This window comes from Erpetoichthys calabaricus, chromosome 7 (genome assembly GCF_900747795.2).
Source record: "Erpetoichthys calabaricus chromosome 7, fErpCal1.3, whole genome shotgun sequence".
Taxonomy (NCBI): Eukaryota; Metazoa; Chordata; class Cladistia; order Polypteriformes; family Polypteridae; genus Erpetoichthys; species Erpetoichthys calabaricus.
This window is the reverse complement of record NC_041400.2, coordinates 70,535,172-70,549,701: the sequence shown is the minus strand read 5'-3', so window position 1 is coordinate 70,549,701 and position 14,530 is coordinate 70,535,172. Positions and strand designations below refer to the sequence as shown.

General features: G+C 40.0%; 1 protein-coding gene across 2 annotated transcripts in view; it reads left to right on the top strand.

Annotated features, from left to right (window-relative positions):
• Nucleotides 1–14,530, top strand: part of ak6 (adenylate kinase 6) — a 76,510-nt gene that overhangs the window by 29,245 nt on the left and 32,735 nt on the right. For both annotated transcript variants that reach the window (XM_051930161.1, XM_051930162.1), the window contains exons 2-3: nucleotides 1,533–1,625; nucleotides 2,967–3,025. In XM_051930161.1, the coding sequence (XP_051786121.1) occupies nucleotides 1,533–1,625; nucleotides 2,967–3,025 (152 nt within the window). The remainder of the gene's footprint in view (nucleotides 1–1,532; nucleotides 1,626–2,966; nucleotides 3,026–14,530) is intronic.

Here is a 14,530-nt window from a genome sequence, read left to right as displayed (position 1 = left end):
TGTTTGTTTAAAGTCTGACAAGAAGCAGAGTGGTATGCACTGCAAATTTTGTTGAAAGCATGTTCCAACAATGACCGGTAATACCACTAATCTTTTGTACCATCCGAAGCAGTGCCATACTTTAGAGTACACACAATGCAAGAATTTACAGTCCCAGACCCAATCAAGTGCTGCACTGATGGGGATTTCTTGTGCCTTGTTTGCCTTGGAGCATAAGCTGAGCACAATTGAGTGAATATGTCAGTTTTGTTTATGTTCTCCTTTGTTTAAAGCTGTTTGAATTTTTACTGAGGATATATACAGAATGTTTTTTGTCTACTGTCTGTTTGTTGGTTTGTTTCCCAAACATTTAAAATGTTTGAATCCATTTAAAGGAAAGGATACAGTATAGAGGTAGTTTTTCTGAGAATTTATTTTATATTCATACTTTATTTATTTGTAACTGACTAAAGAATTTACTTTGTGTTCTCCTGTAAAACTTGAAAGCTTTAAGATTTTAATTTTAGATTTTATTTATTATTAATATTTTTTATTTATTAATATTTTATTTATTTGGAGTTGATCAATACATTTTTGTGTTCTCCTGTAAAACCTGAAAGCTTCTGACTGGTCAGAATTGAGAATTTTTATTTTGTATTACCTATTTTATTTATTTGGAATTGACCAAAGAATTGAGTTGTGCATTTTGTTTGTGTTTTCCTGTAACACTTGAAGCTTTTGACTGGTCAGAATTAAGATTTTCGTTTATTATATTATACCTATTTTATTTATTTGAAATACGGTTATATGATGTTCTAATGGGCGGCACGGTGGTGCAGTGGGTGACACTGCTGCCTCGCAGTTAGGAGACCTGGGTTCACTTCCCGGGTCCTCCCTGCGTGGAGTTTGCATGTTCTCCCCGTGTCTGCGTGGGTTTCCTCTGGGTACTCCGGTTTCCTCCCACAGTCCAAAGACATGCAGGTTAGGTGCATTGGCGATCCTAAATTGTCCCGTGTGTGTGTGTGTGTGTGTGTGTGTGTGCGCGCCCTGCCCAGGGTTTGTTTCCTGCCTTGCGCCCTGTGTTGGCTGGGATTGGCTCTGGCAGACCAGATAGTCAGTCATTTTCCAACCCACTATATCCTAACACAGGGTTAAACCAAAATCAACCTTATGATATCTTCAGATCTCACTTAGGAGTAAAAAGGAACTCTTAACCTTGACAGAAATAGTGATTCGATTTATATCGTGATATGAAAAAATTCATAGTGATACATTTTTTTTTCCCATATTGCCCAGCCCTAGCCTCAGGACTTTTTCTTCCTTTAACCCGTTAATCCATTTTCTGATTTATTGGATATACTAATTCTTCAAAGTTTTGTTGTACTGCTCCTGAGTTGTTTTTGTTTTGTTTGTCATTCATTCATCATTCTATTCTGTTGTGTATTGTGAAATAAAATATTTTACATTTAAATAGCCTTTTTCTTTTTTAGAAATGAACAATATATAAACTAAAAATTACACATTTAATTGTCAAAATGTTTTGTCTTTTAAAGGAACACCTGGAGTTGGAAAAACCACTTTGGGCAAGGAGTTGGCAGACAGAACAGGACTAACCTTTATCAATATTGGGGATTTGGCAAAGGAAGGTATGGACACTTTCCTTTCTCAAGGAATCGGCAATCAAAGCACAATGATTTACACTTTTTAATGAATTCTGTTTTTATTCAGCATATTAGTGAGTGAAGTTTAAGTTAAATGCACAGTTTCAACATACATTATGGCAAGATAAAATCCTTTGATGGCTTGTCAAGTTTGTATATTACGATTTTAATCAAGGCAAATCTCTGTTGCATCTCATGTAATGTTCATTTTCTTAAACCATTAAAAGTGGCTGATAATAATAAAAATCAACATTTTCAAGGATACTCCTATCTGCATTTTCGTCAGTTAAAATATGTATTAACAGTAACTGCATAGTTTGTAAGCTAACTCCATAGTTTGTAAGCATTTCAGTTGATTAAAGCAGTCAGTTGACTTAATATTAAAATTAAAAGAAACGTAGCTTAAGCTCTTTTCCCTGGCAGTCTTTCCAATAAAATATATCTGTGTTCACTCGATAGCCAGATTCAGATAAAATCTGACAAGTTGCACATTTTTTCTAACATTGTACAATATATTATATTTTTATGTATGAAAGTAACTGACTTTAATACATAAACTAACTGACACAATTTAGACCAATATACTGTATATTGAGATATCGGGGAACATGTTCACTATAACCAATGCATTCTGTTTGCTACCAGTGCTACTGCCAAAGCTGCGGGTTTTTATTCCCACTATCTATCAATCCATTTTGTCTACCTGCTTGCCCATTTCAAGGTCATAGCACCAGACATGATTCTTATATGTAGTGCAAGGCAGCAGTCAACTCTGAACAGGGTTATGGCACATTCACTACACATATTGATAGGTTGCCAGTTTAAATTCAGCAGTCAGCCTAACACACATCTTTGGCCATGTAGAGGGAAAAACAGAGAACCTGGAGGGAAAGCCCAGGTGGACATTGGTAGAACATAGACTGCACAGGTAGAGGTATGCCCTGGGGTTCAAATCTAGTCTCCTACAGCTTTGAAGTAAAGCTTTTGTATCTACAATTTTAACTTAATCAGAAAGGAATACTTGTTGTTATTATTGTGTCATTCCATTTGAGAAAAGCTATGTGAATAAGCAAAATGGAAAATATAATTTTAAGATAGATCAATGAAACAGAGACAAAAAATAAAACAGTCTTCCTTCTTGTATTCTATATATTCCTGTCATATCTAATCAGAGCAGAAAAATACAGGGGAGATTAGAGTCATTAATTTGTAGTCTACACCTTGGTAATTTGGTATATAATTATGTTTAATGGCTGTGTGCGTGCAAGCTATATTTCTGTTTTTCCCTATGAGATATTTAACTCAAGTCCTTCTTAATTTACATAGGTGAATTTTATGAAGGATTTGATGAAGAGTATCAGTGTGCCATTCTTGATGAAGATAGGGTGAGTAGCACACTGAAAATATTTACCACTATTAACTTTATGTGAACTTCAGAATCAATGTCTAATGTTCTGAATTCCAGTTTTTGCCACTTACATTAACCACAAAGCAGAGATGTTTATGATGCTATGCCTAATAAGGATGCTTAACATTTATACTGGAGTAATGGTCACTTCTTTGGAAAACACAAATATTCATCCTGGAATTGTACATGTTGTACATGGTATAGTAGTAATTATTTAGCATCAAAGTTGTTGTACAATGGTTCATGTATGTATATAAAACCTCTAGTACAATTCTTAGGTAAACATATCAAGTTTACCCGAGGCTGGTGGTGCAGTGCTTGGGAAGACGGGGCAAGGTAAATCTGCGTGTGCGAGAGGCGCTTAACTATGCCAGCCAACCCTGTTAACGCTTATATAATTTTTTTTTTGTGTGTTAAAAAATATATATATACTGTGTGTGTGTGTGTGTGTGTGTGTGTGTGTGTGTGTATATATATATATATATATATATATATATATATATATATATATATATATATATATATATATATATATATATATATATACAGTGGAACCTCTAGATACGAGTTTAATTCGTTCCAGAACTGAGCTTGTATAGCGAATTTCTCGCATCTAGAACAAACTTCCCCATTGAAAATAATGGAAATCCAGTTAATCCGTTCTGCACCCCAAATATATTAACATAAAAATCAATTTTCCTAACAAATAACACTGATAAATTATATATACTGTAGTCTACCTTTAATAAATAACACTGGTAAATAATATAACTGATTATTAAAAGAATCAAAACAGGTGTCCAAAGTGCAGTAGAGCATTCAATAAATCTTTAAATAAATAATCCTTAAAACAGTTGTGAAGTGGAGGTTTAAAATACACAAGAATAACAATCCTTTAACACGAGGTTAAAATGTCAAAAGGATGCCGTCTTTAAAAAACAGACGACAATCCCCGGTGCTTCTTCTCTGTTAGCGTCTCACCTGCGGGCTCTGCAACAGGCGAGACACTCTTAATGCAGCTGACCTTCTGTACACCGTCCTGCTTCAGCTGTTTGGCTCGCCTGTTCAGCTACACGCGAGCCTGCACTCACTCACCCGCCCTCCCTCGCCCTCGCCCTCTCTCTCTCTCTCTCTCTCTCTCTCTCTCTCTCTCTCTCTCTCTCTCTCTCTCTCTCTCTCTCTCTCTCTCTCTCTCTCTCTCTCTCTGTCTCTTTTATTTTACTTTTTCTCCCCCTTAACCGGCTCGCGCTTCTCTATATATGCGGGGAGGACATGGCAGCTGCAGCCCATCAGCCACAGGAACAATCATGGATGTGGGCAGTTTCCCACCTGTGCACTTAAGTGAGAAACGCAGACACCGCAGATCGCGGCTCGCAACTGCTACCACGCCCCCTTGCTAAGCCGCGAGCTATACCCACAGCCTGGCTCGTGGCTCGTTACGCGAGCCAATGCTCGTATTTAAATCTGAATTTTTCGCTCATACTTTCCTCGTATTTTGAATTTCTCGTATACAGAGGTGATCGTATCTCGAGGTTCCACTGTATGTGTATATATATATATATATAATATATATATATATATGCACTACACCCCCAAAATTCGCGGGGATTACGTTCCTAGAGTACCCGAGAATTGTGGAATACTGCAACTTTTGGATGTGGTTAAAAAATGCCTTTTAAATGCCTACTTTTATAGTTTAAACCCTAAATGCAATATGCCTCCAGAGCACTTTAATTTTGTTGCAAACTCAGCTTAATACATTACCTAAAATATTACCTTAATACATTACCTAAAAACAGAATGTAAAGGTAAACCCATCTACTGTGCAGTACTGTACTGCTATGTCTCCCGTGGTGCTAGAATGTAAAATACCAATGTTACTGCTATACGTACTGTAATTCATGCAAGAGCGTTTTCTTTGGTATGCACTGTCGTTTTCTCTGTTATAAATAGAGTAAATACATAATAATTTAATTTAATTAAAATACAGTAAAATGTACGGGTACTCACCAATGATGAATGATATTGATGATGATGTTGAAGTAGCTGTGCAGGACGATGCAGAGGATTTAAAACTCCTCGGGTGGTGCCTCTTCTTCAGGCGCTTCAGGAGGAGTTGTGTCTTTGGACGGGTCTTCTTCTGGTGGGGTTTCGTGCTGGCTTTTCTTTATAGGTTTCAGGAACATTGTGATGGGAAGTTGCTACATTGTCTCCTGTAGCAAACTGCTGGTAAAATTTCCGTGCTTTCTCACGGATGATGTTACCGTCCAAGGGGATGTTCTTCTTCCTGCAGTTGGTGATCCACAATGCCAAGGCAGATTTAATCCTGACTGTCGTTACCTTTTTCGCACTATCACAGAAACTTACAGATACAGTACTCCTGATCGCTGCCTCGTTCTTCTTTATGTAGCATGCGGTGCTTTCATTAATGCCATAGTGGCGCGCTACTGCAGCATAACTTTTTAGTTCCCGGAGCAAATCTCAACCTTCTCCTAGAGTGTTTTAAACTTCTTCTGGTGCTTAGACTAAGTGCCAGAAGCCATAGAAGGTGCAGAGCGATTCGGCGACATCTTGTGCGTTTAAGAATAACAAAATGAAAAACATGAGAACACTCAGCTGGAGTCGTGTCATAGGGCAGCAATCGATCAGCAGCAAGGAGAAATTAATAATGCTCTCGGATTGGCTACTTTCACCATCCCAAACCGCGTTTCCCTCAGCGGTTGCTTCCTGTTCTCAGCAGAAGACCAATCAAGATTCACTGCAGGGACTGCTGGAAGTTGCAGTTTCAAATTCTATTGGCTACTTTTACTATCCCAAGCCACGGTTCTCTCAACAGCACAGTATTGCCACGATAAAAGCCATAAAAAATTGCAGAGGATATTTGCGCTTTCTACTAACAATTAATAGTTAGATTCTAAGGAAAAATTCGCGAATGACTGAGTCTGCGAATGCTGAACCGTGACTTTGTGGGAGTCTATTGTATATTGTAATAAAATTATAATAAAAAAACCTGTGACGAGACTTTTTGTAAGATTTTTTTCAATTCCCGCGAGTTGGGACCTTGGCCTTGAGATTTTTTCAAGTCACGTTCGCTTCTCAACCATATACAACCACGCACACAGTACTTTCACCTCGTTTGTGTGAATGCTTTTGACAGACACATTTTCTGCCCTCTTAAATCTTATAAATTTAAACGTTATGATCATGAAGAAGCGATGCAAAATAGAATCGAAAAAGAGTTAAACGATCTGAAGTATTAGAAATTCTACAGCAAATAATGGATACAAATCCATACATTTAAAAGTATCACACTTTCCACAAAATTTATCTGCAAAACCCTCACATGCATTTATTGGTTACTTTACAAAATAAATTATTAACTCCTGATGATGCAGATCATTTTGTCTGTGCTGAAATTCCAAACAGAGAAACCTATCCTGAATTATGGTACAAAGTCATTAAACACATGTCTCACAGACCTCATTTAAAAGATTCAGTATGTTGGGACTCCAAAAAAAAAAGTGTTTGAAGAAATTTCGTAAAGTTTTCGTTAATTCAACAGATAAGACTAAGGCTGGCTTTCCTAATTATCAACAAAGAGTTAATCATCATGAACAACACACTTATCACAGAAAGAAAGTTGTTAAAATTGTGATGATCGACAATTCAATGATTGTACCATATAACCCATATTTACTCAAACGATTCGATGGTCATATTAATGATGTGTATTGTGCATCGGTTATGAGTATTAAGTACATCTACAAGTACATTCATAAAGGGCAAGATAGAGTATGCATGAATGTATCCAAAGAACAGTTTCAGGACGAAGTTCAAGCATATTTAGATACTCGGTACATCAGTGCAGTGGAAATTGGGTGGCATTCAATGGAATTGCCGATGCATGGTCGAAGGCATTCTGTTGAATTATTACCAATTCATTTACCAGGTCAGAATATGATTCAGTTTAAAGAAGGCGAAGAAGCACAAGCTTTACAGGTAGCGAAAAAAAAAAAATCTAGCTATACTAATTAATAAAAGGCAAAGCCCTCACTGACTGACTGACTGACTCACTCATCACTAATTCTCCAACTTCCCGTGTAGGTGGAAGGCTGAAATTTGGCAGGCTCATTCCTTACAGCTTACTTACAAAAGTTAGGCAGGTTTCATTTCGAAATTCTATGCGTAATGGTCATAACTGGAACCTGTTTTTTGTCCATATACTCTAATGGAGGAGGCGGAGTCACGTATCGCGTCATCACGTATTACACCTCCTACGTAATCAAGTGAAGTGAAAACAAGGAAGAGATTTACAGCACGAGTCAAACGTGGGAACGAAGGTAAATGACGTTAATTGTTGAGTGTCTTTTAATACTGTGTAAGCATAGATATTAACACATGTGCAATTAAACGTGTGCGTTTACGGGGTGATTTCTCAGGCTTAAAAGCTCGCCTTTTATTAAAGAGGTAAATGCAAACAGTTTTCATTCTGAAGGGCACAAACCACGTTAGATTTCATGCTCAAGAGTAAGCTCAGCACACATCTTGGTCATATTAGAACCGGAAGGGCGAACTGACAACATGGTATACAAAGAGATCCTTAAGAAATAATTATTGATTCGTTTCCCCTCAGTTTAAAAAGGTTTACTTTTCTTCTTAATAAAAATTTAAAAGCAGTACTTCGCCGCTGCCAAGCGTGGGTATTTTGATATATATCAAAATATATCGCGTCATCACGCCTCCAAAGTAAGCACGTGAACTGACCCGCTGCCGTTTGCAATGCCATATTCGCGAGATACAAGTTTAGTGAGAAGACACCAGGTATAAACGACAGTTTGGATCACTTTGTGACAGAGTTAAAATTACTGTAGTGAGAAACTTTTAACTGCCGGGTCTTATCTAACATTAAATAAACCCCTGGACATCGCAACATCACACAAGAGATCGGCTCACGTGAAGTCACTGAACGCAGCAGGAGTGATCACTTCCATAAATCAAACCTGTTCAAAAAACACATTACACAATTGATAAGGTACGACAACAATATGAAACCGATTGTGGATTTCCGTACAGCCACTGAAACTTTGTGACAGCACGAGACTTCAGGTCATGTGTCTCCAAAAGAACCTCATTCAGGCAACTATTTTTACTGGCGGTGGCTCAGGGGAGAGAGTTTTTATTCCTCGCATCCCCGTTATACCCTCTGATCTCCCATTTCAATTCAAACACCTCCAATTTCCACTAAGGCTCTGCTTCGCAATGACAATTAATAAGTCTCAGGGACAGACCCCACAAAAGGTTGGCATTGATTTGAGGCAGGACTGCTTTTCACATGGCCAACTGTACGTTGCATGCTCAACAGTAAGCTCAGCACACAGCTTCGTCATATTACAACCAGAGGGGAGAACTGACAACATACTATACAAGTAGATCCATAACAAATAATTATTGATTCATTTTCCCTCAATTTAAAAAGGTTTACTTTTCTTCTTAATAAAAATTTTAAAGCAGTACTTCGCCACTGCGAAGCGCGGGTATTTTGATATATATCAAAATATATCGCGTCATCACGCCTCCCATGTAAGCACGTGAACTGACCCGCTGCCGTTTGCAATGCCATATTCGCGAGATACAAGTTTAATGAGAAGACACGAGGTTTAAACGACAGTTTGGATCACTTTGTGACTGAGTTAAAATTGCTGTAGCGAGAAACTTTTAACTGCCGGGTCTTAGCTAACATTAAATAAACCCGTGGACATCGCAACATCACACAAGAGAGCGGCTCACGTGAAGTGACTGAACGCACCAGGAGTGATCACTTCCATGAATCAAACCTATTCAAAAACACATTACCTAACTGCTAACGTGCGAAAACAATATGAAACCGATTGTGGATTTGCGTACAGCTACTGAAACTTTGTGACGGCACGAGACTTCTGGTCACGTGTCTGCAAAAGAACCTCATTCAGGCAACTATTTTTACTGGCGGTGGCTCAGGGGAGAGAGTTTTTATTCCTCGCATCCCCGTTATACCCTCTGATCTCCCATTTCAATTCAAACGCCTCCAATTTCCACTAAGGCTCTGCTTCGCAATGACAATTAATAAGTCTCAGGGACAGACCCTACAAAAGGTTGACATTCATTTGATATATATATATATACCATTCCATACCATTCTTATTTGTTAAGCGCTTAAAAACACAGCATTACAACTGACCGAAGCGCTGTACAGTTAAAACAAGCAAGACTAAAAGCAAAATATTAAAAACAAACATTAAGAGAGAATTAATACAGAGACACTAAAAAAAAACAGGTCAGGGGACCCAATAAAACAGATAAATAGCAAAAAGCAAGTGGAAATAAGACAGGTTAAGAATTAAAAGCCAATGTGAAGAAGTGAGTTTTTAGGTGTGATTTGAATGTGGCGACTGAAGTGGCTTGCCTAACCACTAAAGGTAAGGAGATCCAGAGCCTGGGTGCACAGACAGAAAAAGCCCTTTCACCACGAGCTTTAAAATGTGCCTTGGGAACGGTTAGGAGCAGCTGATCTGTGGATCTAAGAACACGAGGGGGATTGTGACGATGGAGCAAGACACTCAAGTAGGCAGGGGCTAGACCATTTAGTGCCTTATAGGTTAAGAGGAGTATCTTAAAATCAATTCTGAAGCTAACCGGCAGCCAGTGTAGGGTTTTTAAAATCGGTGTAATGTGTTGGCTTCTGCTGCTTCCAGTTAAAAGCCTTGCAGCCGCATTTTGAACCAATTGGAGTCTCGAAAGAGTGGCTTTACTAATACCATATAGGCAGGAATTAGAATAGTCGAGCCGGGACGTAATGAATGCATGGATTACTGATTCCAGGAGGTGGTAAGGCAGAATTGGTTTGAGCTTGGCAATTCGCCTGAGATGGAAAAAAGCAGGATTTTACTGTGCTGTTGACTTGAGCATCCATTTTCAGGACCATATCCATTTTGATTCCAAGATTGGAAACAGATGAAGTTACTGGAATGGGAAGAAAGTCGAGGCCAAGGGGTAGGGTCTGTTTGCGGTCAGGACTAAAAACAATGACCTCGGTTTTTGAATCGTTCAGGTGAAGGAAGTTTACAGCCAGCCAGTCCTTAATGTCAGATAAGCAGTTGAGAAGAGGTTTAGTGGAGTCAGTTGACTTGAGGGAGAAATAAATTTGGCAGTCATCAGCATATAGGTGATACGAGATTGCATGTTTTCTAAAAATTGCACCTAAAGGCAGGATGTAAATTGAAAAAAGTAGTGGCCCCAAAATGGAACCTTGGGGGACACCACATGGGAGTGGGACTGATTCAGATGAAAAATCGTCTAGCATGACTCTAAGAGTCCTGTTGCAGAAATATGACCTGAACCAGTCGAGGGCTAAGCCAGATACACCAGCCCAGGATTCAAGTCGGGAGATCATGATGTCGTGGTCGATTGTGTCGAAGGCAGCAGATAAATCGAGAAGATCCATAATCACGTAGAGTCCTGAGTCCAATGCCAAAAGGACATCATTTAGGACACGTAAATGCACGGTTTCTGTGCTGTGTTGGGGCCTAAAGCCTGACTGAAAAAGGTCCATTACCTGATGGTCCTGTAGGTGTGAATTAATTGCTCATAAACTACTTTTTCGAGTAATTTTGACAGGAAAGGTAGTTTGGAAATTGGACGAAGATTGGGGAAGACGGCAGGGTCAAGATCAGGTTTTTTCACGATTGGATGTACAACTGCGTGTTTGAAAGCACAAGGAACTGTAGCCGAAGATAGACTACTAGTTATGATCTTTAAGACATCATATCGAATCACAGGAAAGACATCTTTCAACAGTCTGGATGGCACCACATCGTCCGGAGAGCCCGAAGGCTTCATTGAGGCGACGATTTTTTCCAGATGGGGGAGCGAAATGGGTTCAGAGCTGGTGAGGGAGCCGTGTACAGGAACGGCTAAATCAACAGAGCCAGAAGAAGAAATGGAGATCTGGGATCTAATGTTCGTGACCTTATCCAGAAAAAACGTAAGGATCTGATTACAAAGAGCATTGGAGGGAGAAGAGAAAACAGTTGCAGCTGGAGAGAGGACAGCATTCAGTGTTTTGTATAAGACACGTTGATTGCCAGAATTTTTTGAGATGATGTCAGTAAAAAAACGGTTCCTTGCACCTCTGACTGCTCTCTGGTATTGAGACCACATGTCTCTCATGCAGTTAAAGGTAACAGTGAGACCATCTTTCCTCCATTTACGTTCTAGCCGCCTACAGTTTTGCCTGATGGAGCGAGTTTGTTCATTTAGCCATGGGTCATGCTTGACTTTGGACTGTCTCTGTTTGAGTGGGACTACAACATCCATCACAGAACAGCAGGAAGTATAGAAGGTTTGCAATAAAACATCAGCATCCGTAGATTCACATGATGTGGAGATTGATGAAAAAGCAGCTGCAAAATCTTCAGCAGCAGAAGGGGAAATGACACAGAAGGGACGGGTAGTGGTGGATTTACCATGCTCAGCAGAGATATATATATATATATATATAATATTTTTGCAGTTGGAGATCCAAATATGCAAACCGTATCACAGACCTTCTCTTCCATGTATGCATGTGTGTGTGTATATATATATATATATATATATATATATATATATATAATATATATATATATACACAGTGGAACCCCTGGTTACGAGTTTAATCCGTTCCAGAACCGAGGTCGTAACCCGATCTGCTCGTAAACCGAACAAATTTTCCCCCATTTAAAATAATGGAAATGAGATTAATCCGTTCCAGCCCTCCCAAAAAGTCCCCAAAATATCATAAATAATGGAAAAAAAAACATGTTTTTAAATAAGAAACAAACATCAAAATAATGTATTAGTAAATATAGTTAAATAAAAGATAAACCAACTTAAGAAAATGTAATCTTACCTTGGCGGCAGATAACGGAGAGTTGCTGAGGAAGGAGGGAGGGAGGAGGGAGGGAGGGAGGACTGGCTGCATTTTTGGCACCTTCACATCAAAAAAAACTAAAATTGAACTTTCTTAACTGTACGTACGTACATGAATTGTAAAAAAATAAACTTTCTTAACTTTAAACTTAGCCTAACACTTAACATTACGTACGTATGATTTTTTTTTTATGCTAATCATCTGTTTTTGCCTTTTTGGCTGCACTTTCGGCACCTTCACTTATAGCAGTTTCAGTTTTAGTACAAAGATACCTATGCAACGACGTTTGCTTTTGCCTGCTTTTTAAAAGCTTACGGAAGTGAGCCAAGCAGGTGTCATCATAATTTGCTGCAGAACGACTAGTTGCAACTTTTTCTGGATGTTTCTTTTCAATGAAACTTGTAACCTTCTCCCACATTCCCAGCACTTCTTTAATTTCACTTGTCGAAATTTTCTCTGTCTCGACTTCCTCCTCACTACCGCTGATCTCTTGCAGAGCCTCTGTACGTTGCATGTCCTGCAGCTCAAGCAACTCCTGTGTTGAGAGTTCCTCCTCATGTTCCTCGACAAGCTCGTTGATATCACCCTCGTCAACCTGCAGACCCATCGACTTGCCGAGGGACACGATTTCATGCACTGGATCTACGTCGGGCACGTTGGTCTCGGTCTCGGTCTCGATATCAAGACCAAATCCTTCAAAGTCCCTCGCTGCAACTGCATCAGGCCATAACTTCTTCCATGCAGAATTCAGTGTTCTTCTGGTCACTTCTTTCCACGCCAGGTCAATCATGCGTAGGCATTGCACGATGTTGAAATGTTCTTTCCAAAACTCTCGGAGTGTTAGCTCCGTATTTTCTGTCACATCGAAGCATCGTTTGAACAGATGCTTCGTGTAGAGCTTTTTGAAATTGGAAATGACCTGCTGATCCATCGGTTGCAGGATTGAAGTCGTGTTGGGTGGGAGGTAGAGGACTTTTATGAATTGATATTCTTCCCGGATGTTGTCTTGGAGACCGGGCGGGTGGGCTGGGGCATTGTCGAGGACGAGTAACGCTTGCAGAGGCAGTTTGTTTTCTTGAAGATACTTCTTCACCGCAGGTCCAAAGCAGAGATTTACCCAGTCGATGAAGAACTGCCGCGTAACCCATGCCTTTGGATTGGCACGCCACATCACTTGCAGTTTTTCTTTAAGAATCCTGTGAGTCTTAAAGGCTCGAGGATTCTCTGAATGATAGACTAGCAGTGGCTTCACTTTAAAGTCACCGCTAGCATTTGCACACAATGCAAGGGTGAGGCGGTCCTTCATCGGCTTATGTCCTGGCATCTTCGTCTCCTCTGCTGTGATGTACGTCCTGCGGGGCATTTTCTTCCAAAAAAGCCCCGTCTCGTCGCAATTAAAAACTTGCTGGGGGATGTAACATTCTGCCTCGATGAGCTGCGCGAAACGTGTGATGAACTCGCCAGCTGCCTTCTGGTCTGCACTTGCTGCCTCGCCATGTCTTACGACAGAGTGAATGCCTGATCGCTTCTTAAATCTGTCGAACCATCCATGACTAGCCTTGAATTCTGGTTCTACTACATCCGTAGATGTGGATGGTTCTTTCTGCTTCAGGTCATTGTAAATGATGCGAGCTTTCTCGCTTATGACTGTTTCAGTAAGTATATCTCCTGCCAACTCTTTCTCTTTTATCCACAATAACAGCAGGTTTTCCATTTGTTCGTGGATAGATGACCTTTGCTGTGTAATTACGGTCATGCCTTTTGCTACTTTTACACTCTTTATGGTCTCCTTTTGCTTTAGTATTGTGCATATCGTGGACGTACTGCGGTCGTAAATTTTGGCGAGTTCCATCACACGCACACCTCTCTCATGCTTTTCTATAATTTCCTGCTTCAACTCGACTGACAGCATCCTTTTCTTCTTGCTGCTGTCCTTTCCACTTCCTACCTTCTTTGAAGACATGGTTAATGCCCAATATGTATGATATGGCTCTGGGTAGAAGGGGTAGAGGTTTCCGGGTAAGAAAGGCGAAGCGGAAACTAGCAGTGACGTTTCGGAGCTCGGCTCGTAAAACGGGCAAGCCTCGTACACCGGGCAGAAATTTTGCTCGGATCGCGGCTCGTAAACCGAATTACTCGTATACCGAGCTGCTTGTAAACCGGGGTTCCACTGTATATATATATATATATATATATATTGTAGCAGATAGGCGTGTTGTCCACCTCTCGAACCCTCTTCAGACCAGGTGAAAATATAACAACTATTTATTTTGTTGTCGTACAGTGCACAAAGCACTCCTTCCACCACACTCATAAACACAATAAACTATTCACTCAATACAATACTCTCTCCTCCTCGCCCAGACACTTGCCACCCTACCTCCCAGCTCAGCTCAGTGTTCTGGGCTTCCCAGAGTTCTTTTATAGCCCCTGACCCGGAAGTGGCTCCAAGCCAAACCCACAAGTCCGTTTTCCTTCCGGGTCAGGTCAAAGTCCTTTTCTTCATCCCGGGAGCACATCGCTTCTTCCAGTCAC